Genomic DNA, 26,862 nt, shown 5'->3' with positions numbered 1-26,862 from the left:
AAGTTTTAAATTTCAAATAAAAAAATATTTTTGTAAATTAAAAAACATGTACACTCAAGGGTGGCAGTACAGAAGTAGATATCCAAAAAAATGGGATTTTTTCCAATAGATCGAAAAAAACAGTCGGTAAAATAAAATTCATTTATTACTTTCATTTTTTTAAATTTAATTATTATTTGTATTTTTATATTTATTTTTATTTCAATGTTTTTTTTGCCTTGATAAGGCCGAAAAAATCGACCCAGAATTTTGAAATTATCATTTCATGGGTTTTAAAAACTAGAAAATTTCTCCTGAGCTATTAGGGTAAATGAGAAAATATATTTTTTCGAAAAAAATCCTTTTTCTAAAATATGTTTTTGATTTATTTGATCTCTGACCTCTGTCCCTTTGATATTCAAAAATTAAAATTTTTATGACAACTATCCAAACATTAAATCGATGACGTAAAGAGATAAGATCTCATGAAACACCAGCGAGCCAAATTTTCAACAGCTGTTTGAATTTACGTCAAGATGCCGTTTATTCGAAAATAATTTCCGTCGACGTATTTATGATCAATTTGTATCAAACTCGCAACTACATTTGGATTACTTCTATAAATTAACGCGCATATGGCGCGCTTTCACGTTCCTTGATTTGTATTCCTTAGAAAATTTCAAATCCTTTAAAATCCTTTGAAACCCTTGAAACTTTTTAAAGCTCTTGCAAATTCCTTGAAAGATTTAATAATACCCATTCTTTTAAGCCTCTTGAAATTATAGAAATTTATTTCAAAATTATTTGGAGTCTTTTAAAATACCCTAAAATATTTCAAATCAATTTTTTTTTTTTGGTGATTATTCATTATTTTAGTTAAGATTTATCAAACTTGACTCCTTCTACTTTTTAGAATTTTATTTTTTATTTGTTTATTACTTTGTTACTTGTGCTCCCTTAAAAAATTACATTTATTATTAAATTAATTTACTTTTACTTGTACTACTTTATTAATTATACTTTATTACTTTTTTACCTTCAAAATTTTTTAATCTCTTGAAAACTCCTTGGAATTTTCTAAAGGTCCTGAAAATTCCTTGGAATTTTTCACATACCCTAAAAAGTTTCTAAACCTTTATAATCTTTTGAAACTTTTTAAAGTTCTTGAAAATTCCTAGAAAATTTTAAAAATGCCCGAAAATCTTTTAAATCCTTTGTAATGTCTGATGCATTCAAATCTATTACAAATTCCTTGGAGTTTTTTTTTAATACCCTAACAAATGGTAAAACCTTTAAAGCTCTTTAAAATTCCTAAGAAGCTTTCAAAATACCCGAAAATCATTCAAATCTTTTGAAATGTCTTTAATGTATTGAAATCTAATACAAATTACTTAGAATTTGTTTAAATACCCTTAAATATTTTTAAATCTTTTAAAATGCTTTTAAATCTGTCAACATTTTTTAAAGCTCTTGAAAATTCCTTGGAATCTTTTTAAATACCCTAAAAAATTGTCAATCCTTTGCAATCTCTTGAAACCCTTACAACTTTTTAAAGATCTTGCAAATTCTTTTGAAATACCCTAAAATATTTCAAATCAAATTTATTTTTTTGCTGATTATTCATTATTTTAGTTAAAGATTTATCAAACTTATGCTGCTTTTTCTACTTTTTTTTTAGAATTTTATTGTTTTCTTTTATTATTTCTTTACTTCTTTGTTACTTTGTTACTTATACTCCTTTAGAAAATTACTAAATTAATTAATTTTTTTTAATTTAATTTAGTATTAAATTAATTTACTTTTACTTGTACTACTTCTTTTACTTTGTTACTTGTTACTACTTTATTAATTTTACGTCATCACTTTTTTACCTTTAAAATTTGTAAATCTCTTGAAAACTTCTGGGAATTTTTTAAAGGTCTTGAAAATTCCATGGAATTTTTTTTAATTCCCTAAAAAGTTTTCAACCTTTACAATCTTTTTTTTAAAGATCTTTAAAATTCCTCGGAAGTTTTAAAAATACCCGAAAATCTTTTGAATGTCTGATGTATTCAAACCTATTACAAATTCCTTGGAATTTTTTTTAATGCCCTAAAAAATGGTAAAACCTTTAATATCTTTTGAAATCCATTAAAATATATTAAAGCTCTTGAAAATTCCTTGGACTTATTTTAAATACACTAACAAATTTTTAAAACCTTTAAAATCTTTTGAACTTTTTAAAGCTCTTTAAAATTCCTAGAAAGCTTTAAAAATCTTTTTTAATTCTTTGAAATCTCTCATACATTTTTGAAAGCTCTTCGAAATTCCTTGGAATCTTTTTAAATACCCTAAAAATGTACAATCCTTTGCAATTTCTTGAAACCTTTATAACTCTGTAAAGCTCCTGAAAATTCCTTGGAAGCTTTAAAAATGCCTTGAAATGTAACACTCTGCAATCTTTTAAATAATTTGGAATACCCTTGAAATATTTCGAATTTTTAAAAAAACCCTAAAATCTTCATGAACTCTTTCAAGGAAAGGAATTTTGTAATTACCCTAAAAAATTGTCCATTTTTTTATCTCTTTAAACGCTTGAAACTTTCTAAAGCTCTTTAAAACTCCTTGGAAGTTTTAAAAATACCCTACAATCTTTAAAATACTGTGGAATACCTTTAATGTAATTGGAATCTATTACAAATTACTAGGAATCTTTTTAAATGCCCTAAAATATTTCACATTTGTTGAAAGCTCTTAACTTCGAAAAAGTTACTCTAAAATACTTTAAATTTTTTAAAATCCTTTGAAATCCCTTACAACATTTTTAAACTCTTAACAATTCTTTGCATTTTTTAAAAATTCCCTACATTTTTTTAAATCTTTTGGAGCCCCTTCAAATTATTGAAATCCACGTCAAATTCCTTGGAATCTTTTAAAACACCATAAAATATCGAAAATACTTTAAAATAGTGGTTAACCCATGGGATAATTTATTTTAAAAAAAGGTGACAGAAAGTGTCCACCTTGTAAAATAATTTTAAAACCTTTTAAAATCCATTCCAAGCTTTTTAAATTCAATTTTCTTAAAATATGAATAATAATCCTCTAAACTCCATTTGAATTCGTCCTCTGCTATCTGCCCCCATTTCCTGATGATTTCCGATTTATTGAAATTCCTCACATTTCCATCAACCGCTAATACCCAATCCCATCCGCATTCAATTCTAACTTCTATTATTTGATAGAAGTCTCAAATGATGGAAAAGTCATTCTCAATTTTCCACTCCTCAACAAAACCACAGGAATATGAATTTAATTAAGTTGTACCTATAAAAAGTTGTTTTTCCTTTTCTGGGGGTCTGAAAAGTTTGTAACGTGTAACAAAATTACATCCTGAAAGTCTGATACAAAAATTCTCTCAGTTGACGAGAAAAACTAAATTTTAATCGTTAGTTTTTAACAATTAATTTTTTTTCTAATTCAGACGAATGGTAAAATTATTGATTTAAGATGATAATAAAAGTGCCTCTTTAGTATAGAACGCATAAAAAATTATCTTATGTAAGGTAATTTAATTTAAGTGTGTGAACATAAGATAAATGTTTATGAGGCTTATACAAGTTAAGTACACAACTTTAATGGTTCAACCGGAATATCATTAAAAGTTATTGACCTGCTAATAACAAAACAAAACACAATATTTTTCGTTAATCATACCATTTTTTGAAACTTGAACTAAAACGCATTAATTTTCGAGCTAATATTTAAATTTTCAACTGAAAAAATCAATTTTCAATTTAACAGTTGAACTTTTAACTAAAAAAGATAAATATTTTTAACCAAAAAATGTAACAGTTATAGTATTAATTAAAACGATTAATTTACAGCCAATAATAAAAACAAATTTTCAGCACAATAGTTACACAAAAATTATCACGAAATTGATGAATTTTAAACTAAAATCATGAATATGTAACTACAATAATTGAATTTTAAACCAAAAAGATGAGTTTTCATTTAAAATGATAAATTTTCAACCAAAAACATTAATTTTCTTTCGAAAAAAAGACAAATTTGCAACAAAATACATGAAATTTCAACTGAAAAATTAATTATGAACCAAAAATTGCAGTGTTAAATTTTCAGTTAAAAAAGATCATTTTTAAACAACAAAAAAACGATTTTTCAACAAACGAGTTCAATTTACAAGCAAAAAATACATTTTTTCTAATTAACCAAAATCCGCCCAGCGTATTTTTCACCGAAAAACAATAATTTTTAATAAACCCATTTTTTCCATCAAACAGAAACTAATTTTTGTTTTTATTTAATCAAAGAATTGAACTGTTCAATCTTCATTTAAAATGTTTTATTTTAAACTAAAGAGATCAATTTTCAACAACAATAACATAACGAATTTTCAACAAAATAGTCACAACATTTGATAATAGTTTAAAATTTTCAACCAAAAAGATTAATTTTCACCGAAAAGGATAAATCTTGAACTGAAACCCTAAAACTTCAACTAAAATAATTAATATTGATAAAAATAATCAATTTTGTACAACTTAAGTTTAATTTCCTGCAAAAAAAAACGAATTTTCAACAAAAGAGTTAAATTTGCAACCAAACAGAAAAATTTGTAACAAGAGTTGAATTTTAAACCAAGAATAATTGTTCAATCATGAATGAATAAAATTTAAAAAAAAAACAGTTGAATTTTTAAGGCAAATATACCTATTTTCTTTTTTAAAAAATCAGTTTTCAACCGAAAAATATTAATTAAGACAAAAATAATAAATATTTAACAAAACAGTTCAATTTTGAACCATAAAAATTAATCTTCAAATAAAAAAGACGAATCTTAACCAAGAAAATGAAATTTTAACAAAAGAGTTTAATTCTCAATAAAAAATGTTGAATTCTCCACCACAAAAAAAATGAATTCTAAAAAAACTTAAATTTAATAGTTCATATTTTAACAGCAAACTTAATTTTAAATAAAAAATAGTGAAGTTCAATCAAAAAAATAATTTTCAACTAAGAAAGATTTTTCAGTCAAGAGAAAAAAAATTTCACCGAAATATTTGAATTTTTAGGCAAAAAATTTAATTTTTAACCAAGCTACATTTTCAGTTAAAAAAATTAATTTCCAGACCTAAAAAATTTCCTGTATTAAAAAAAATTCCCTGACATTTCCGGATTTCTCACGGGTACTTATCGTAGTAAACAAAATTTTACCATTTAGCCGGATAAAAAAAAACCCACATAAAATATGTGGGAAACTAGCATTCATAATTGACCTTGAAGCGTGGACGTGCGGTCTCACAGACCGCACGACCATAGGAATGTCACAATTTTATATTTCTGTTTCAATTTGTTTCAAGGTATTTAAAACGCAATATGTCACGCACAAACAAAACCGCACCATGCACCTGACGTGTGGGTCACACCACCGTATAATGTAAATAATTATAAATAATAAAAAATTGTTAAAATTAATTTTTTATACACTGGAATAAGTTAAATAACATGTCGAAATGTACGAGAACGTTATAGAAAATAAAACAACGCAATCATAAGCGAAAATAAAATAATAATTTGTAAAAGTAGCTCAAATCAAAAGTCAGTCTGGTTCATTTAATGACGTTTTTATTCGCAGTGTTCTATTTCCACTTATCCCAGAACTTTCAAGGCAGCATTTATCTCTGATTGTCACTATCTATGATTGTTTAACGAGAAATTGTAATTGAATTTAAAAATCTAATAATATATCAGATAAACATTACGTAATTTCGCTATTTTTATTAATTCTAATCATATCTAAACTTTCCAGTTGCATTATCTTTGTTCCTTATTCATTTCTTTAATTTTTTTTATTTGCTAAACAAAGTAGGCCCCTGGAAATTTTTCAAACAAATTTCAAATTTTAATTTTAAACATACATATTCTCATTGAAAATTTAATTGCGTATCTTTTGTCTGTAAATAATAAAGTTTCAGATTTTTCTGGTTCCAAATAAACTGATTTTTTAGAACAATATATTTTTTTTTACATTTTTTTTTACTTCAACTCGCCATAATTCAGCAAATTCTTGTAAATTGTTGATGAAATTTACAGGAAATGTTCATTATGATGTTCTGTGACTAGTAAAGTACATAAAATATGAACTTTATTATTTAAATAAATATTAATTTAACCTAATAAAATATTTTTTTCAAAAAATACATCAATTATCAAACAAATAGTCGAATTTTCAACCAGCTAGTTGAATTTTTAACTGAAAAAGATCAGTTTTCAACAAAAAATTAAATTTATAGATGAAAAATTAATTTTCCACGAAAAACAAAAAAAAATTAACCACAGATGAATTTTTCACTAAAATAGTGAACCTTCAACTAGAATTAATGAATTTTAAACAAGATCAATTTTTTGCAAAAGAATTTAACTATCAACGAAGTAGTTTTATTTTCAACCAAAAATACGATTTTTCAACTAAAATGATGAATATTTAACTGAAATACTTACATTTTCAACCAGACGAATTTTCAAACAAGAAGAATGATTTTCCAACAAAAAGATCAATTTTTTACCAAAAAATAGTATTTTTCAACAAATACATGAATTTTCTACGAAATAGTGGGATTTTCAACCTACAAAATCCGATGTTCAACAAAATTGTGTAATTTTGACATAAAAAAGTTCAATTTTCATCCCAGAATAGAATAATTAAATTTTCAGTTAAAAATTTATTTTAAACTTAAAAAAAAAATAAAAAAAGTGATGAATTTTTAACTGAAATTATAAATAGTTAATACAGATACTTACATTTTCAATAAAAAGATAAATTCAAGGACAAAAAATGAATTTCCAAACAAAATAACGAATTTTTTATTTTAAAAAATGCATTTTTAAACAAAAATGATTTTCTACCAAAAAATACGATTCTTCGACAAATTAAATAAATTTTTTAACAAAATAGTTGAATATTCAACGAAAGAAAATATATTTTCAACAAAATAGTTCAATTTTAAACTAAAAATTATCATTCTTCAATCAAAAAAGGTAATAGTTAAAATTGCATTTAAAAAATTATTATTTAACCAAACAGATAAATATTTAACTACCTAAAATAATTTAATATTCAACTGAAATAATATTCAACAAAACAGAGTTTCAGCTGGAATAGTTAAATTTCAAGTAAAAAAATTAATTTTCAACCAAATAAAAAACGACTTTTCAACAAAATAGCTTATTTTTTAACCAAAAGATGAATCTTCAGTTAAAATGATGAATTTTCAACCAAAAAAGTCAAGAGAGAAGAAAAAAACAAATTGTCGAATTTTCAACTAAAAAAGACAAATTTACAACAAAATTCTTGAATTTTGAACTAAAAAGTTCAATTTTCATCCAAAAATGGAATAAATAAATTTTCAGCTAACAAAATTAATCTTTAACTCAAAAAAAAACAACAAATTTTCAACCAAAGAGATACATTTTTAACTAAATTTATGAATAGTTAACACGAATACTTAATTTTTGATAAAAAGAATGAATTTTCAAACAGGAAGAATGATTTTCTACGAAAAAAATATGATTTAGCAAAATAAATTTTTTAACGAAATAGTTAATTAATTTTTAATTAATTTAATTAAACTTTTTTTTTAATTAATAGTTAATAGTTAATTGAAATATTCAATTAAATTCTATTAATTCAATTAAAATATTTTTTAAAAAACTGTAAAATTGTTGAAGTTTGAACTAAAAAGATCAAGTTTCATCCAAAAATGGAATAAATAAATCTTCAATTAACAAAATTAATCTTAAGCCCCAAAAAAACAACAAATTTGCAACCAAAGTGATCAATTTTTAACTAAAATTATGAATAGTTAACACGAATACTTACATTTTGAACCAAGAAGATAAATTTTCGGACAAAAAAATTAATTTTTACACAAGAAGAATGATTTTCTACCCAAAAAATACAATTCAATAAAATTAATTAATTTTTTAACGAAATAGTTGAATATTCAACGAAAGAAAATATGTTTTCAACAAAATATTTTAATTTTGAACTAAAAACAATCATTCTTCAACCAAAAGAAGGTAATAGTTACAATTTTATTAAAAAAATTATTATTCAACCAAAGAGATGAATATTTAACTACCTAAAATGATGGAATATTCAACTGAAATAATATTCAACAAAATAGGGTTTCAACTGGTATAGTTAAATTTTCAGTAAAATATTAATTTTCAAAAAAAGAAATTTTGATTAATATAGCTTCCTTTTCAACCAAAAGGTTAAATTTTTAACCAAAAAAGTCAAGAAAGAAGAAAAACTGCAAACTGTGGAATTTTCAAGCAAAAAGATGAATTTTTAATCAAGAAGATTAATGTTCTACTAAAAATAGAATAGGTACATTTTCAGTTGAAAAAATATATTGCTATTAAATATAAATAATTTTAATAAACATAAATGAAAAACTACGAAAGATATTGCAATAAGAATTCTTTGAGAATATAAAATAGAATAGGGAAGCCTTGATCTTGACTTTTAGAAACTTAGGAAGCCCTAAAACTGTCAAACACAATTATTTTTTTCAGAAACATAAATCACAAGGAAATGAGAGAAAACATGCGTTCCCGGTTTAGAAGCTTTTAAAATCCCGTGGAAACAAACTCATTTCACGTCATTCGTTAAAACTAAAAGGGATGCCGCATTCTTTTTTTACATTTTACGAAGCCACAACTGCTTCATATGTGGTTATTTTTTTAACTTTCAGAAATAAAAAAGTTAAGTTTGTAGATAATTAAGAAATAAATGGAACTGCGCGGTTACCCGGTATCACAATAAAAAAAAAAACCGAGGGACTAATTACTCCTGCAATCTTACCAAATCCCTTTTAAACCGCTTAAAAAGATATTTAATTTGTTAATTTAATTTTTTTAATCTTTCCCTCAGAAATATTTTAAGGATTTTAAAAATATTTAAAGAACTTTTTTAATCTCCAAGGATTTCAAGAATTTCTAGAGATTAAATTTTTTTTTAAAGAACTTTAATGAATAAGCTTAAAATATTTTTAATGATTTTTACGATTTCCATAGGAAATATTTCCAGGGATTTAAAAGAATTTAAAGAGATTTAAAAAATGACAAGAGATTTGAAATTATTTCCTTGGATTTTCAAATATTTACAGGTATTTCGAGAAAACTTTAGGGAATAAATTAAATTTAAATTTAATGAATAAATTTAAATTAATTGAAATATTTGAGGGATTTAAAGTTATTGCTACTTATTTTAATGGAATTATAGGATTTCCTAAGGATTTCAAGAGATTTCCAAAATATTGAGGGAATTTAAACAATTTTCAAAGGTTTGGAGGGATTTCTATTGAATTTTAAAACATTAATCAAATTAAATTAAAGTTCAAGGGATTATTAGCGATTTCAAATATTTTAGCGATTTGAAGATATTTCAAAAAATGTCAAAGATTTCTAGCGATTTCAATTTTTTTAAAGAAAAATTTAATAAATAACTTTAACTTAATTTATATTCAAGGTATTTCAAAGGATTTGTACTTGTTTTATTGCATTTTTATGATTTCAAAAGAAAAAATTTCCCGGGATCCAAAAGAATTTCGAGAAATGTAAAAAAAAAAGGTTAAGGAATTTCAAAGAATTTTGCAGTATTTCCAAAGTCTTCAAGGGATTTTCAGAGAACTTTAGGAAATAAATGAAAATAAATTTCAAAGGATTCTTCACGATTTTAAAGAATTTAAAGACATTTCAAGGAATTTCACAAGATTTTTTTAGGATTTTTAAAAATTTGTAGAGATTACAACAGATTTTCGGAAAATTTCAGTAATTCCAAACGATTTCAAGAGATTCAAAATTTTTTAATTATGTAAGATATCGAAAGATTTAAAGGGATTTTTAGAGAAATTTGGAAAATAAGAAAAATTCAATTTTAAGGGATTCCAAGCGATTTCAAGGCATTGAGAACATTTCTAGGGATATCCAATTTTTTTTAGGATTTCTACCAATTTGTATAGATTATAACAGAATTTTGGAAAATTTCAATGATTCCAAAGGATTTCAAGACATGCCAAATTTAAAAATTTTGTAGGAATTTGAAAGATTTAAAGGGATTTTTAGAGAAATTTTGAAAATAGAAAAATTAAATTTTAAGGGATTCCTAGCGATTTCAAAGATTTCAAGGGATTTCGAAAATTTCTAGGAATATACATTTTTTTAGGATTTCTAAAAATTTGTATGGATTACAACAGAATTTTGCAAAATTTTAGTGATTCCAAAGGATTTCAAGAGATTCCAAATTTTTTAATTATTTAGGAATTTGAAAGCTTTAAAGGGATTTTTAGGTAAAATTGGAAAATAAATAGAAAGAAATAAAAATTCAAGAGATTCCTAGCGATTTCAAGGGATTTCAAGGGATTTCGAAAATTTATATGAATATACATTTTTTTAGGATTTCTAAAAATTTGTATGGATTACAACAGAATTTTGGAAAATTTCAGTGAATTCTAAAGGATTTCAAGAGATTTAAAATTGTCAAATTATGTAGGATTTCGAAAGATTTAAAGGGATTTTTAGAAAAATTTGGAAAATATAAAAATTAAATCTCAAGAAATTTCAAGCCATTACCAAGATTCCAAGGGATATCAAAGATTTCTATGTATTTGAACAATTTTTTTAACAGAACTTTGATGAATAATTTAAATTCAATTTATATTTCAGAAATTTCAAATTATTTTTCCTTGCATACATTTTTATTTAAATTTAAAAAATTTCAAGGAAGTTAAAAGAATTTTTGGAGAATTGACAACAATTTTTAAGGGTTTTTTTTAACTTTGAAAAACAATTCAAATAAAATTTCAGATGATTTCAACTGAATTTTAAAAATTGCAAAAAAAAATCCAGAATCACACAATTTTGAAGAAATTGCAATTTTTTGTAGAATTTCCAAGGATTTGAAGAAATTTCCAAAAATTTCATCAAATTTAAGAACTTTTATGAGACCTCCAAATATTTCGAAGATTTTATGGGATCTCACTAATTTCAAGGGTTTCAACGGACTTCTCGAGAACCTTAGAAACTAAAAATTAATTTTACTTTAGAAGTATTTCAACCGATTTTAACAGATTTGCAAATCTCTACTTTGGATGATATAAAATAAATAGTTTCTTTGTGGTTTCGCTACTTTTTAAAATAATTCTTTAAACATTTTTATATTATTTATTCGTAAGGACCTAAAATCCGAGTAATAAATCCCTAAAAAAATCCTTATATTGTTTCCGGTTTCTTAAAAATATATTTTACCTTACAGCTGAAATTTTTATCCAAGAAAAACTTACCTTCCTCAGCTGGCAATTCTGTAACAAACAAAAAAAGAAAAAAGATTAGTATATATAAATGGTACTTGATATAATTTTTTTTTTATCAGCAATAAAGTTGATTCACATACTAAATATTTCACAAATTTTCCTAAAATTTCTGGCAAAATTTATGAATATTTTGAAGATATGTTCAAAAATCGTCGAAATTAAATATTTTCTTATCGAAATAAAAATATTAAGACCCATTAAGCTTGTTTTTGATGTCAGCAGTCTTATCTAAAATTGTTATCAGCGGGTATCTACGATCAAATTCCTGTAAAATGTTTATTAAAAAAATTTATCTGACCATTAATATTCAAAGGGCAGAATTTTAATTTTGTTACAATCTTTTATAAACGGAATAAAGCAATTTCAAATTTACACTTAACAATATTAAATTTAATCATTTATTTCAACCAAAAAGACGATTTTTTTTAAACAATTGAATTTTCAAAAAAATTGTTCAATTTCCAAAGAGTTGAATTAAAAAAAAAACAATTAAATTAAGAAAATAGTTGATTTTTTAACAAATAGTTTAATTTTCGACCTGCAAAGATGAATTCTCAAAAAAATCTCTAATATTAGATATTTCGACAACAAAATATGAAATTTATACCAAAAGAGATGAATTTTGAAAAACTAAAAAAGAATTTTTAACCAAAAAGATTAACTTTTTGCTAAAAAATATTAATTTTCAATCAAATAAATAATTTTCCAAACAAATAGTTGAATTTTCGAATAAAGGAGATAAATTTTTAACCAAAAATAAAAGTTAGATTATCAGCAAAAAAAACTGTAAAAAAAAGAATTTTAGCAAGTTAGTCGAATTTTCAACCAAAGAGATGAATTTTCAACGAAAATGAAGAATCTGCAACCGAAAAAAATTTTAACGAAGTAATTTAACTTTTCACCAAAGAAGACCAATTTTAATCGAGAAAGACGAAATTTTTTTCAAAAGTTGAATTTTCAAGTCGAAAATATTTATTTTCTAGCAAAAATGATAATTATTCACAAAATAGTTTTATTTCCAAACAAACAGATAAATTTTCAACTAAAATTATGAATACTTCATCGAAAAAAGATTTTTATTATGAATGTAAAATAGAATTCAACTAAAAAATAAGAATTTTCAAACAAAAAAGGATTATTTTTACCAAAAAGACGAATTTTTAAAAAATAGTTAAATTGACAACCAGAGACGAATTTTTAAAACAAATGATGAATCTTCATCCAAAACAAATTAATTTTTAAACAAATACATGCATTTTCAACAAATAAAAGTTTTTTATTAAAAAAAATAGTTTAATTAATAAAAAAAAATAATTTCCAAGCAAAGAAATGATTTTAAAAAGAATGATGAATCTTCAACAAAAAAGAGAAATTTGTAACAAAATACATGTATTTTCAACTGAAAAATATCAGATCTAAAAATATTTAATAATTCGTATTTCAAAAAAAAAATCATTTTAATTTGAAATAAAAATATTTTAATTTATTCAATAAAGAAAAATTCTCAAACAGAGATGAATTTTCAAATAAAATGATCGATCTTAAAAAAAAATAAAATAACAAGATATTCAAATTTCCAACTAAAAAAAAAATTAAATCTCAAACAAAAATTTAATAGTGGATATTTCAAATAAAAAATTTCATTTGAAATAAAAAATAAAACAAATAAATATTTTTCAACAAAACAGTTGAATCATTACCCATCATAGATTAATTTCCAACCAATAAAAAAAAATCATTTTAAAAGAAGCGGAAAAAGTAGTGAAATTTTCCACCAGTGAGATCAATTTTCAAATAAAACGATGAATCTTAAAAAAGAAAATTAAATTTTTATCAAAATACATGAATTTTCAACTGAAAAAGATGAATTTTTAAAAACAAGAAGACGAATTAAAAAAAAAATTATTAAATTTTCTACCAAAACCAGAATGTTAATTTTGTAAAATATTCAAGATAGAATTTTTTATGAAACAATCTTAAATTTAAATATAAATAAAAATAAAGAAATTTCATCCTTAACAGTTTTGTTAAAGCTACTCTTATATAAATTCCCTGAGTTTAGCAAGTTTTTTTTTTAATCCCTGATGTTTCCCTGACCATTAAAATTTCCTGACATTTTCCTGATTTTACTGGCCTTCGTTCAAACTAGGTTTTCATCTTACGTAATTATTAAAAACAAAATTAATTTTAAAAAATTATAGTAACTTAGTGTATGGGGAAACGGAAAATGTTAACACGTCGTTGAGATGTACTCTGGAATGCATGCAAAACTAAAAGAGGTGTTAAACGAATGAGAAAAGTTGCAAGTACAGGAAGGCCGAGTTTTCACTGGAAGCGACATGACACGGCTCGAATTTGTCACGCGACGAGCCGTGCGACGCAAGGACGAGCTCTAAGCTGATGTGTTAACTTTTCTTGAATAATATTTTTTTTTAATTAACCTTAAAACTAATTACTTTTTGCGCCCACAAAATAAATTCAAGATTTAAAAATCTTCTAATTGGTCAATTATTTGATTACTTCGTGAAGCTCATCGCAAGGGGCGATTGCTAGAGAGATTTATAACTTTTTTACCAAAAAAAAAATTTAATTTTCAACGAAAAATATAACTAAAGATAGGTCTTGTAGTAAGCATAACAGTTGATATATCAACCAAAAGAAATTTTAATTTTAAATCAAAAGCAGTTGTATTGAATCCAACAAAAAGAGTTTAATATTTTCAACAAAAAATAAAATTTTCAACCAAGAAAGATGACGATTCTATTTAAAAAATAAATTATCAACAAAAAATATATAATAGTTGATACATAAAAAAAAATTCAATTTGAAATAAAAAAACAGTGGTATTCTACCAAAAATATGAATTTTCAACAAAATAATTAAATTTTCTACAACAGAGACAGATCTTCAACAAAATTCATTTTTACAAAGTAGTTCAACTTTCAAACAAATGGTGAACATTTTCTAATAAAAATGAATTTTTAACCAAAAATATAATAGCGAATATTTCAATCAAAATTGACGAATTTTCAACCAAACTTCTCCTTTTTTCACTCATCTTTCTTAATTTTTTCAGGCCAGTGGAATTAAGAAAATTTCACTCTTAAATCAAAAAAGTTTTCACTTAAAATAAGAAAACCTGGAACTGTTTTAAATTTTAAAATTGCAGTTTAAATAATTCTAGTTAAAAATTATAACTATGCACGCTATGATTTGCATTACAAATTTCTTTTTTTGTTTGTTTTTTTAAATAATCCTTGTTATGAAACTGAATCTTTTTTGTTTAAAACTCCTTGGTTTGAAATTCGTATTTATTGCTTGAATATAATTTTTATATCCACTATTTAGTTGAAAATTCATGTATTTCGTGGGAAACTTGTTACTTTCGAGGATTAATTTTAAATAAAAAATCATTTTTCTGGTTGAAAATTAAACTTTTTTTAAAAAATCATCAACTCTTTGTTTGAAAATTAAACCATTTTGTGAAAAATTCGTCTTTTTGCTAAACAATTCATATTTGCAAGTTGATAATTCAACTGTTTTGCAGAAAATTCATCTTGATGTTTAAAAATTTATATTTTTTTAATTAAAAGTCGAATTACTTGGTTGAAAACTCATTTTTTAATACGTAGATTCATCAGTTTAGTCAAAAAATTCATCTTTTTTTTTAAAATGTACTACTTTGCTGTAAATTGTTTTTTGTTTTCCAAATAAAAATGTAAATATTCCATTTTTCCTTGAAAAATTTTCAGGTATTTTTTGGTAGAAATTTTAAGTTATAAACATTTAAAATTGATCAAATTAGATTATTTTCACTATGAGAATTGAAAACTTCAACTTGTTAATTAAAATTTGCATAAAAGGAATAATAGAAATTGTAATGTGCAACGTTTAAATTTCGTACTTTAAAACTATAACGATTCAAGGCTTTCTATTCAAACAATTCAGTTTTAAACTTTTTGGTTTTTAATATTTGTATTATAATTTTTCATTTTAAATAAACATATATTGCTAAATATTAAAAAAATTCCATTTGAATGGATAAAATTTCATATTTTGGAATGAAACAATATTTGAATCAAAATCTTGACTTGTATTTTATTTAACAAGTTTTTAATTATTTTTAAAAGAAAGGCATTTCAAATATTTAATTTTCCCGAATTCGAATTCTTGATTATGGATAAAAAAAGAGATTCACTTTAAAAAGTATTAAATTATTTGGATGATAAAAAATGCTGAAATAAAAAGTAATTTTTTTAATTCAAATTTTTATCGAACATTTTTTTATCTACTCTTTACACTTCTTTGTTAATTTGAAAAAGAAAAATATATTTTTTTCCAAATAAATTTGTATTCCTTACAATCAATTTTTTTCTAGTGTATTTGAAACATTTTACTGCGTTTATATTTTTGTCTCTCTCGAATTCTTAACTTTTTTTATATTTATTTTTATCAGACATTTTAAAAAAATATTTTCTGAAGAAAGGAATTACAAATATTCCATTTACGTAAAGTCTTATTCTCTGAAGTCTCAAATTGCTGTTTATAATTCTTGAAAAATAAATCGAAACTGGAAAAAAAGGGTCAGAATTGTTGATTTTGGGCATTTTAGGACACTCTTGAAATTTAAGCGAAAAAAAGGCTTAAATTAAAAAATCGCATTATGGATCAAAAGGCGGTTAATTAAAAAAAGCATTAAATTCATTCTGCAATAAAAAAATCCAAAGTGTTCTTTCAAAAATAGTTTAGCAAATTCTACATGAATAAAAAATCGTAGGTGGTCGTTTATTGGAGACTAAGGAATGAACAAAAAAATAATCGTATCTGTTGAAAAGGAAAAACAAATAAGAGTGTAGGATAAAAGTTTGAATGGTATCTGGACAGAGCTTTTCGATGAAACGCCTACGGTTTTTCTTAAAGCATCAAGAAAAACTTTAAAAAATTTACAGCGTATCAGTGAACATTGAATTTATGAGTTTTTCCCATCAAGAACCTTGACATTAATTTATATTTTTTAAATGTTAACTTTATGTATTGATGATATCGATCTGATAAATCTAACGAGATGAGTGTTGAAATAAAATTTATAATTTAAACAGCTTTTAATTTCAGGGATGTTTTATTTATTTTATATTTTTCGGCTTTAATGTGATATTACTTGTTCATACTATTAAAATAGCACTCACCAATTTAAAATTTAAAATCATTTTGAAAATATTGATTCGACAAAATTTAATTTCCTAATATCAGACTTCATAGCCCAAAATGCTCTCATAACAGGGAAAATAGGGCGATTTTTCACGAAAATAGGCGATTAGATTCTATTAAAAAAAACTAATTTATGTACCATATTGAATTAAATATGAAAAGTCTAACATTTTCAAGATCTCAAGTTGAAATCTATTGCATTTTTTAAAGTCATTTTTTTTTTAATTAAAGAAGAACAAAATGTTAAAAAGAAATTTAGAACACATTCGAATTTTCAAACAAAAAAGTTAACTTTCAACCAAGAAATATGACTTCCACAAAAAAAAGATTTTTTTGATTTTTTAATTTTTTTTTTTTGATTGATTTAAAAAGATTTTTCAATGAAAAATATAATAAACAGTGCACTAATAAAAGTATAAAAAATAGGTGCATTCAAACAGAAAAAAATTAACAAAATACATGACTTTTCAATCAAACAGTTGAATTTTTCAGTAAAAAACTCAATTTTCGACAAAAATTAATTTTGAACAAAAAAGAAAAATTCTTTTTTTTTTAAATTTGTTAGAAAAATTCTACGAACGAGATGAATCTTCAACAACAAAATTATGGATTTTTACAGAGTAGTTAAACTTTTAAAATAAATAAAAATATCAAAAATAAAATATTTGATATTTCAACAAATAAATAATTTTATTTTAAAATTTAAATAAAAACAGTTGAAATTAACCGAAGAAAAATTTTCAGTTTAAAAACAAATTTACAACCAAAAGAAACACATTATGAATAAAATAATTAAATTTTAACCAGACATGAAACTTCAATAAAACAGTTTTAAACCAAAAACATTTTTCAGTCAGAACAAAAAAAAAATTTTCAATGTGTTAAATTTTCAGGCCAAAGAGACGAATTTTTTCTAAAACAGTCATTTATATAAAAAAGATGAATTTTGAATTCAAAATTATGAATAATTTCCTACGTGAAAAATATAAATGTTTAATAAAAGTTCAATTTTCGATTTAAAAATGTGACTTTTTAACAAAGTTTTTTTTTAATAGCGGATTTTTTAATTTACAGACGAAATTTGTCGAATTTTCAACCAAGAAAATTAATTTTTAAGCAAATAGTTTTATTTTTAATCAAATAGTTTTATTTTGAACCAAAAAAAGATCATGTTTCTACCAAAAGAGATTAATTTGTAACCGAAAAAACGAAAACATTTAACGCTTTTCATCAAAATAAGTTAATTTACAACCAAAGAGACGAATTATTAATTTAAAAAAAAAACTTCAACTAAAAATATAATAATTTTTTAACTAAAAAGATTTTTATTTAAAATAGAAAACAATTGGATACGAGCAAAAATGACAAATTTTCAAAAAATTAAATCTTCAACTAAAACCGATTAATTTTTTATAAATTCCATTTCGAAAAAAATTCATCAATGAATTTTATTTTTTACCAAAGAGATGAATTTTCAACAAAAAAAAATAATTTTTAAATAAAAATATAATAGTTGATATTTCAACTGGAAAAAATTTTGATTTTAAAGTAAAAATAATTATATTGAATAAAAAAAAGATGAATTTTCAACAAAATAGTTAAATATTCACCAAAAAACAGATTAATTTTTAATTAAACAATTTAAAATTTTTAATCATGAAAATAATTTTATTTTCAACCAGACACGAATTTTCAAAGAAAATAATGAAATTTTCAATCAAACAAAGGTACCTTTCACCAAAAAAATGACATTTCTACACCAAAAAAAAAAAATAATTTTCAAAACAAAGGACACATTTTCAACAATAGAATTAAATTTTCAACGAGAAAATAAAAAATAAATGATCAAATTACAAAAAAAAAGAAGATAATTCGATTTTTGTATCCATTATTTTTTACACAAAAATAAATAAATAACTTTTTAAGTTTAAATTTCAACAAAATAATTAAATTGTAAACGCAACAGTTGAATTTTTAACCTACGAAGATGAATTTTAAACTAAATCGTCGATTTTTCAAACACAAAAGCTTTAAACAAAAACAGTTGAATTTTTATTCAATTAGTTGAAATTTCAAGCCACAAAGACAAAAATAGATTAGTTCTGAAAAAAGTATATAATAATAGACTTTTAAATCAAAAAGAATAAAAATGCAAGGAAAGAATTGGTTTTCCTTATTGATCTCTAATAATTTATTCAGTTTTAATTTAAAGAAAATAGCGAAAAACATTGAAGAAAGGTGGAGTTTCTTATGAAGATAAAATAAATTATTAAAAAAGGGGGCAAATATGGAAATAAGGTAGACAGTCTAAAGTCTGTAATATTTTATCATGCCAGATGAAATAAATTTATATTCAATTCAAGGAAATTTTTATTGATCTTCAAGTATGGTCGTGCGGTCTTACAGACCGCACCAGGGTTCTCATGTGACCCCCCCCTCCCCCCTCCGCCAGCCGCGACACTCCCATTTTTAATAGCTTTATTACTTTTTAGCTTCAATTTTAGACGCTACTTTGGACCGCACGGCCACATTAGCAACAAAATATTATATTTATGTTTCAATTTGTTTCAAGGTCTTTGAAACGCAAAATGTCACACACAAACAAACTTTAACTTGATGTTGGTATCCCTGAATGCGAAACGCGACCGTCTGAGGAAAATTTTATAGTTCCACTGGTGTAAAAGGTTATTAATAATAAAAGTAGATAAAATTGATTAATTTCTTACTTATTCCAAAAGGTTAAAAGTTTTCAAGAATTGATAAGTTTCTCAAGAAGACAACTGCTCTCTGTTAGAGAAATAACGTCCTTCATGATTGTATAAACAAGATCTTGTATTCTTGTGCAAATTTCTGTAATCAGTCCAAATATTTGGGTAACCGCGTCTCGTTTGATAGAAGATCGGCACCACGAGCTCGCTAATGTACCACTACAAACTCGGTTTACATAAGATCAATCTGCTTTTCCAAAATTAATTAATTATGTTTTATTATAGAAAAGAAATTTAAAATACTAGCAAGACTTTTTTTAACAACAATATGTTTTTGCGATCTGAGGAAGAAATAATTTTTAATTGAAAATATAAAATCTCGGATAACTATTCATTTGTTAAAACATATCGAACGCTTAAATTATATTACCAAATTTTGAAATTTCCCAACAAAAATTGCCGACATTGGAAAATTTCCAACACAAAGAAAGTCCTTAAATATAAAATTTCCAAATCTGAATAATTTAAACATTATTAAATAATAAATTAATAACAATAAATATAACACTTTTATTTGATGATAATATATATTTTTTTGTGAGGTATTCTTTTTTTATTTAAACAATTTTTCAATTTATAACGTTCGAGAATTTTCAAATTCAGTAATATTATAAACTGCCAAAAATGTATTATTTTGGAATATTCCTACTTGGGAAATTTAAATTGTTAGCAATTTTATAATTTTGGAAATTTTCTTTTTTGAATTATTTCTTTTTTTCGAAAATTTCGCAGTTTACAGAATTTTCTTTTTCGGTATTTTTCAGTTGTCCCATTTTTAGAAATTTTCTTCAATGCTTTGAACACTTCAAATTTTCTATAAAAATTAATTTTTATAAATAAAAAAAAAATGTTTTCATAAACCTTTATAAAGTATATTTCCTCTTAAAACATTTCAATGATCTTTGAAAGCTTCAAAAATTTGTTAAAACCTTTTCAAATTTATATTATTATTTAATCTTTTTGGAAATCTTTTTAATCTTTTTAAATATTCTATTAAATTTAATTTTTCAAACTAAACATTCTTTTAATTTTTCCAGAAATCTCATAACAAATTTTTTGTATCCTGAAACGTTTTGAAATCCTTAAAGAGCTTCAGAATTTTATTTCAAGATCTTCAAAATTCTAAATTTTTTAAAGAAAAGTTTTTTAAAGTTTCACTAAAAAATTGTTAATCCTACAAAATAAAAAAGTTTTCAAAATTTTCTAGATGGTTTTTCAATATATTTTGAAACCTTAAAAAAAATTCATTTTTTAAATAAATCCTAAAGCTGACAAATTATTTCCCAATACTAAAAAGTAATTTACAATTAAAATTTTCACTTTTACCGATAATATTTATAATCATTTAAAAATAACTATTATCATTAAATAAAATTACTCAAATTTTTAACTTTTTAATTTTTGATTTACTAAATTATTTCAGCAGATCATTCGCAATCTTTATTAATAAATAAACTGAGTAGACCTTTCTCATAGAAATTTTTTAAATAAACAATTTTAACACTTTTTTTTGACATGCTCGTTCTAGAAATGTCATCTTTCACTCTTCAGTGCAGAGTAATCTTCGGGTTAAAAAAAATAAAAGTCTTTAATGACCATTACGTCAAAATTTCCAAACATCTTGAACTGCTGAATCATCTGCTTTTCCTTCCAAATTCTATTTTGAGGTCTTCAAATTTTCTTAACTCTTTTGAGAAATTTCATAATGAACTAGAAGCCAAATAAAATACAAAACTAAAATTTCAAAATCATTAAGCAAGTGGCATAAAGTATACATTCTTTTCTTGTCACCCGAAAAAAAAACACTTATCTTTTCATTTATGACGAAAGTTACAATTAATCTATCAATCTCTTCTTGCAGTGTTTTTTTTTAATTTACAATAGATTAAGCAACATTTGTTTACTCGCGAATAAACGTGATCGCTACTGTGAAAATTCCGATTAAATATTGGGATTCGATTTATTTGATCATTATTGTAAATTAATAATAAAAATAACGCTATATTCCATTGATGTGTCTTTAAACTTTTACTCGAAATCGTTGTTGATCTTGCAAATAATATAATTTGTAGAATGTATAATTTTTAATAAATATTTATATAAAAATGATTATTTCAAACTTTTGCACATTACTCATAATGAGATGCGCTTTAACGACTTCGAATGTTCTACGATCTTGCAAAACGAGTATTTTAAGTGACCATGAACGCTTGTGTTAAGGTTAATTGCAAATAATTTCGAGAATTTGATATTAAAGATAAGGGGTGGTCAAAAAAAGTTATAATTTTTTTCTCAAATGTCACCGCTGGAAAGTGTCCCTTTGGTCTCAAAATGACCCCTGATTTTTGACAGATTTAAAAATAAATTTCATTTAGGGATTCTGATGTAATTTGAGAAAAAAGGCTTTTATTAACCACCCTATTAAAGATATTTTTTTATGTATATAGTTTCCAAAAGAACAAAGAAAAAAAATAACCAGTTACTTTCGTAGAACAATTTATGCCAGAACAATTACGTTAAGAACTGTGCCATGTAGCACATCATTTATAGCTAGAAGACACGCAATCGAGTCTTTTAAAAATTTGCATCAAGAGGGAATTTTCACTGATTCAAATAGCTAAAAATGGTTCAGTAAAGTAAAAAACAGAGTGGCCGCAAAACTTAATTTTCAAAATTCCCGGGATTTTTCCTAAATAATTTTTTATTTTCCCTAAATGATTTTTTATTTTCCCTAAATAATTTTTTATTTTCCCCTGCATTCTTAGCATAGAATCTAACAAAAAAAGTGACTGGAATACAACAGAATTCGATTGATAAGACTTCCAAACAATTCAAGTCAAATTTAAAATTTGAAGGAATTTATGGGAAATGAAAAGATCTTGATAAAATTCTTGAAAATTCAAAATAAACGAGTTTAGAAACATTAACGGGAATTCAAAGGTATTTGATGAAGTAGGTCGATAAGTGTATTTAGAAGAATTCAATCGAATTCACAAATGTAAGAGAATTATAAAGCATTAAAAAGCACTATAATAATTCCAGATAAATTAATAAAAATTCAAGTGAATTAAAAACAATTCAAGTGAATGAAAAACAAAAAAATATTTTTAATTTAATAGAATTCAAAAGAATTCGATTCATTAGACTAATTCAAAATAATTCATGTCAAATTAAAAAAATCGGGCAAAATTGAATTGAATTTAAACAAAATTCAAGATGATTTTAGAAAAATTAAAATGAATTGAAAAAACTTAGGTGAATTGAAAACAATTCCAAAATATTTAAAAATTCTTTGAATTCTGTAAGATTCAAATGATTTTAGACAAATTAAAGGGAATTTAAAAGGATTTCAAGAAGTCGATTGATGAATGAATTCAGAAAAATTCAAGTGAATGCAAAAATGCAAGAGAATTAAAAAGAATTCAAAGGAATTTAAAACCATTTCAGATAAATCAATAAAAATTCAAGGTTGAATTAAAAAAAAATCAGGTGAATTAAAAACAATTCAAGTTAACAGGAATCCACAAAAATATTTTGAATTTAAAGGAAGTCAAGTGAATTGAAAGACATAAAAATTCGAAAAATATTTTTAATTTCATAGAATTCAAAAGAATTATTTCCTAAGTCTTCAAAAAATCAATTAAATTGAGAGCAATTCCAAAATATCCCAAAATTGCTTAAATTCAGAAAGTTTCAAATAAGTTTAGACAAATTTTGAAGCAACATAAAAGAATTCAAAAGGAATAAAAACAATTGCGGATAAATGAATAAGAATTCAGGGTGAATTCCAAATAAAGTTAAGCGAATTGCAAAAAACATTTTAAATTTCAAATTTTGAACCCCTACAAAATTCCTTACTTATTGTAAATAAATACTTTGAAATCCTCTGCAACCGCACGAATATTTTTTTTCAAATCCGATAAAAAAATGATTAATTCCTTGGAAATTCCTTTCAATTTTTATAATCTCTTAAAATATATTAAAATAATTTCAAATATTTGAAATCCTTTGAAATATCTTTAAATCAATCAAAAATTTACTTGGAATTCCTTAAATTTTCCTAAAATATTTCAGACCCTCAGATATATTTTGAAATTTCCCGAAAAATTTTGAATGCTTTTTAAAATACCTTGAATTCTTTAAAGACCCAAAAATATTTCAAATGCTTGAAATTTAAAAAAATAAAATAATATTTTTAATCCTTTGAAATCTTTTGAAATCGTTTATAAATTTTTAGAGCCCTTAAAAATGCCTCGAAATTAAAAATAAAGCTAAACTAAAATCATGCAAATTCTTTTAAATCCCTTTAAACTATTAAAATGAATTTTAAAATTCCTTAGAATATTTTAAAATACTCTAAAATATCTAAAGTCCTTAGAAATTCCCAGAAACTGTTTAAAGCTTTCTTTTTTATTCTTTGTAAAAATTAAAAATAATCTAAAATCATTCAAATCTTTTGGAATACCTTTAAATTATTTTAATCTATTAAAAAAACCTTCGAATTTTTTTAAATATCCTAAAATATTTTAAAATCTTTGAAATCCCATTTAAATTGCTAAAATGAAAATAAAAAATTCTTTAGGATCCTTTAAAATTGTCTAAATAATTTTAAAACCTCTAAAATATTTTCAAATTACTTAAAACTTTTGAAAACTCTGGAAACTTCTATGGAATTAAAAAAAAACTAAGCTGAAATCATGTAAATTCTTTTAAACCTCTTTAAACTATTAAAATGAATTTTTAAATTCCTTAGAATATTTTAAAATGCCCTAAAATATTTAAAATCCTTAGAAATTCCCAGACACTGTTTAAAACTTTCTTTTTTATTCTTTGTGAAATTTAAAAATATTCAAAAATCTTTCAAATCTTTTGGAATACCTTTAAATTATTTAAATCTATTAAAAATTCTTAGAATTTTTTTAAATATCCTAAAATATTCCAAAACCTTTGAACCCCTATTTAATTTACTAAAATAAAAAAATTAATTCTTTGTGATCTTTAAAAATAGTCTAAATAATTTTAAATCCTCTAAAATCTTTTCAAATTATTTAAAACGTTTGAAACTTCCTTGGAATAAAAAAAAAACAGCGTAAAATCCTTAGACTATTTTGGAATCGCTCGAAACTATTTAAATCGTTGAAAAATACCTTGAAATATTTCAAATTTTTGAAAATCTTTTAAAATCCCTTAAAATTTGCATAGCTCTTAAAAATGTCCTGAAATCTTAAAAATTTTTCGAAATCCCTTCAAGTTTTTGAAATAACTTGAAATTTTTTGGAAATCTTGGAATGGTATAGTTCGTATAATTATCTATGTATTTATTAATTATTTAATTAAGTTGAAAAAAAGTAACTAAAATTGACAGTGTAACACTCCTCATTATTTTTTAGAGTTAATTTAACTGCTTTTTACAGATATTCCCTAAATTTTGCAAATAAAAAAAAAATTCCTTTCTTCCCTAATTTCCCGGTTTTTTCCCTAACCTGCGACAACATTTAAATAACGGTTTTCAGTGATGAGTAAAATCTTGATAATTCAACTTTATAGAGTTAGTTATTACAGCACAAGCAGTGCTTCTCATTAATAATCAATCATGTAAGGAACGGTGTACCTGACGTGGTTGCTTGTGCTTGAGGTTACTGTCCACGTCAGGTGTTTGCACTTCCGGAAATCCCATTGAAATTGATTTACACTCAAACACCTTGTACATTACTTAATAAAATCTACATGTATGTTTAAAAAAAGTTTTATTTTATGTAAATATTTTTAGTTTGATTCATTGATCTGAATACAAAAATTATCAAATTTATTCAAAAATGATTTCAAATCAATTGTTCTTAACTATAGTAATTTACAAAAATTAGACCTGCTAGAAGAATTCTAAGATCAAGTTTTACTTAGAAAATAGTAATCAAAATTTACATAATAAAAAAGAGTATTAAGAGAAACCTCCCTTCAGTGGATAATCAGTAATTAAAAGCACAAATAAAAGAAAAATAATTAATTTAAATTTATAAAGCTGAGAATTTATTTTATTGAAAATTCAGCCGATTGGTTGTAAATTTACTTTTTTCTTTAAAGTTCATATTCTCGGATTAAAAATTCATCTTTTTCGGTTTAAAAATTCAACGGTTTACTTTTAAACAAATTTGAAAACGTAAAAAAAAACCCGAAAAATGTATCAAATAAAGATTCACGTCAAATTTATTTTTCAAATTCTTTAGTTGCAAATTTAGCAGGATGGCCGTTTTAATAAAAGAAAAAAATTTCCCGGTCAATTCCCGGTTTACAAATATTTTTCAGTCAATGAAATTTAAAAAAATACCCTCTAATGCCAAAATTTTTTCCAATTGAAGTGATAAAAACTGATCTCCAAATTAAAACACTCAAAGTGGAACTCTTGAATTTTAAAGTTTAAAAATTAAAGTTTAACAGCTCTTTCATTCAAAAATATTGTATGAAAATGCTTAATAATTTACAAGTGTAAAATTTTCAATACTTTTCAACTGAACAATTAAAAATTAAATGCAATCGGTTGCAAAAATGTATATGCAAGTTATCATTTTCAGTGCTCTAAATTAAAGAATCAATCAATGCATTACATTTTTTTCAAAATTATATAATTTCAAGCAATTTTAAGCTAGAAGAATTAAAAATTGAACGATTAAATTTTTTTTTTTAATCTGAACCCAACTTTCAAAATTTTAAAAAATTGACATGTTGTTTGAACAATTTTTAAACTTTAAATTATTTTTAAAAATTGTCCAGAACTTCTAAAAATCTTTTAAAATGATTCAACATTTTCCTTACATTTTTTTTAAAACCTTCAAAATTGAAAAAAATTCATAAAAAATACTGTCAAAATTCTTAAAAAGCTTCGAAAATTTTATTTCGAAATTTGCAAAAATCTAGATTTGAGTTCAAATTAGGCCGCGCACTATTTGCATCAAAACTTCTAGAAATTTCTTCAACTTTATAATTTTTTCAAAGAATACCAAATGTTCAATTGTTATTTATGTATGGAAATTTAACAATTTCATTTGCAAATTAAAACTTTTTTTAAATAGAACAATTAAAATTGTAAATTTCACAGTTTAGCTCATTTGTTTAGTTTTGAATATTTAAATTATAATTAATAATGTTAAATTAACAGTCAGATATTTCTAAATATTAAGTAATTGTTCTTTTTTTTTTTATTCAAAATTTTCGAATTCATTGCTTACAAATTGAATCTTTTAGACTGAAATAATATTTGAAAAATAAAAACCTTTGGTTATGAATATATTATTTTTAAGTTATTTCAAAATTAAAAATAGTTTATAAAATTTCAATCGAGATTTTACATTTATTTTACTAATAAGACTTTTTAATTCTTATATTAAAAGTTAATTTTAAAAATAATGAATTAATTTACATTCACAGTTGATCAGCTAAAAAGTGGTTTTTATCAAAAATCTTCGATTTCGAATGCTTCTAATTTTTAAAGTGAAAGATTTTCGAATTACGCATTCTAAGCTGAATGA

General features: G+C 23.4%; 1 protein-coding gene across 4 annotated transcripts in view; it reads right to left on the bottom strand.

Annotated features, from left to right (window-relative positions):
• LOC117181449 (calcium-transporting ATPase sarcoplasmic/endoplasmic reticulum type) overlaps nt 1-26,862 on the bottom strand; it is a 145,458-nt gene that overhangs the window by 74,007 nt on the left and 44,589 nt on the right. For all 4 annotated transcript variants that reach the window (XM_033374106.1, XM_033374109.1, XM_033374107.1 and 1 more), the window contains exon 3: nt 11,334-11,351. In XM_033374106.1, coding sequence (XP_033229997.1) covers nt 11,334-11,351 — 18 coding nt within the window. The remainder of the gene's footprint in view (nt 1-11,333; nt 11,352-26,862) is intronic.

Source organism: Belonocnema kinseyi, chromosome 10 (genome assembly GCF_010883055.1).
Source record: "Belonocnema kinseyi isolate 2016_QV_RU_SX_M_011 chromosome 10, B_treatae_v1, whole genome shotgun sequence".
Lineage (NCBI taxonomy): Eukaryota > Metazoa > Arthropoda > Insecta > Hymenoptera > Cynipidae > Belonocnema > Belonocnema kinseyi.
This window is presented reverse-complemented; position numbering and strand designations above follow the sequence as displayed.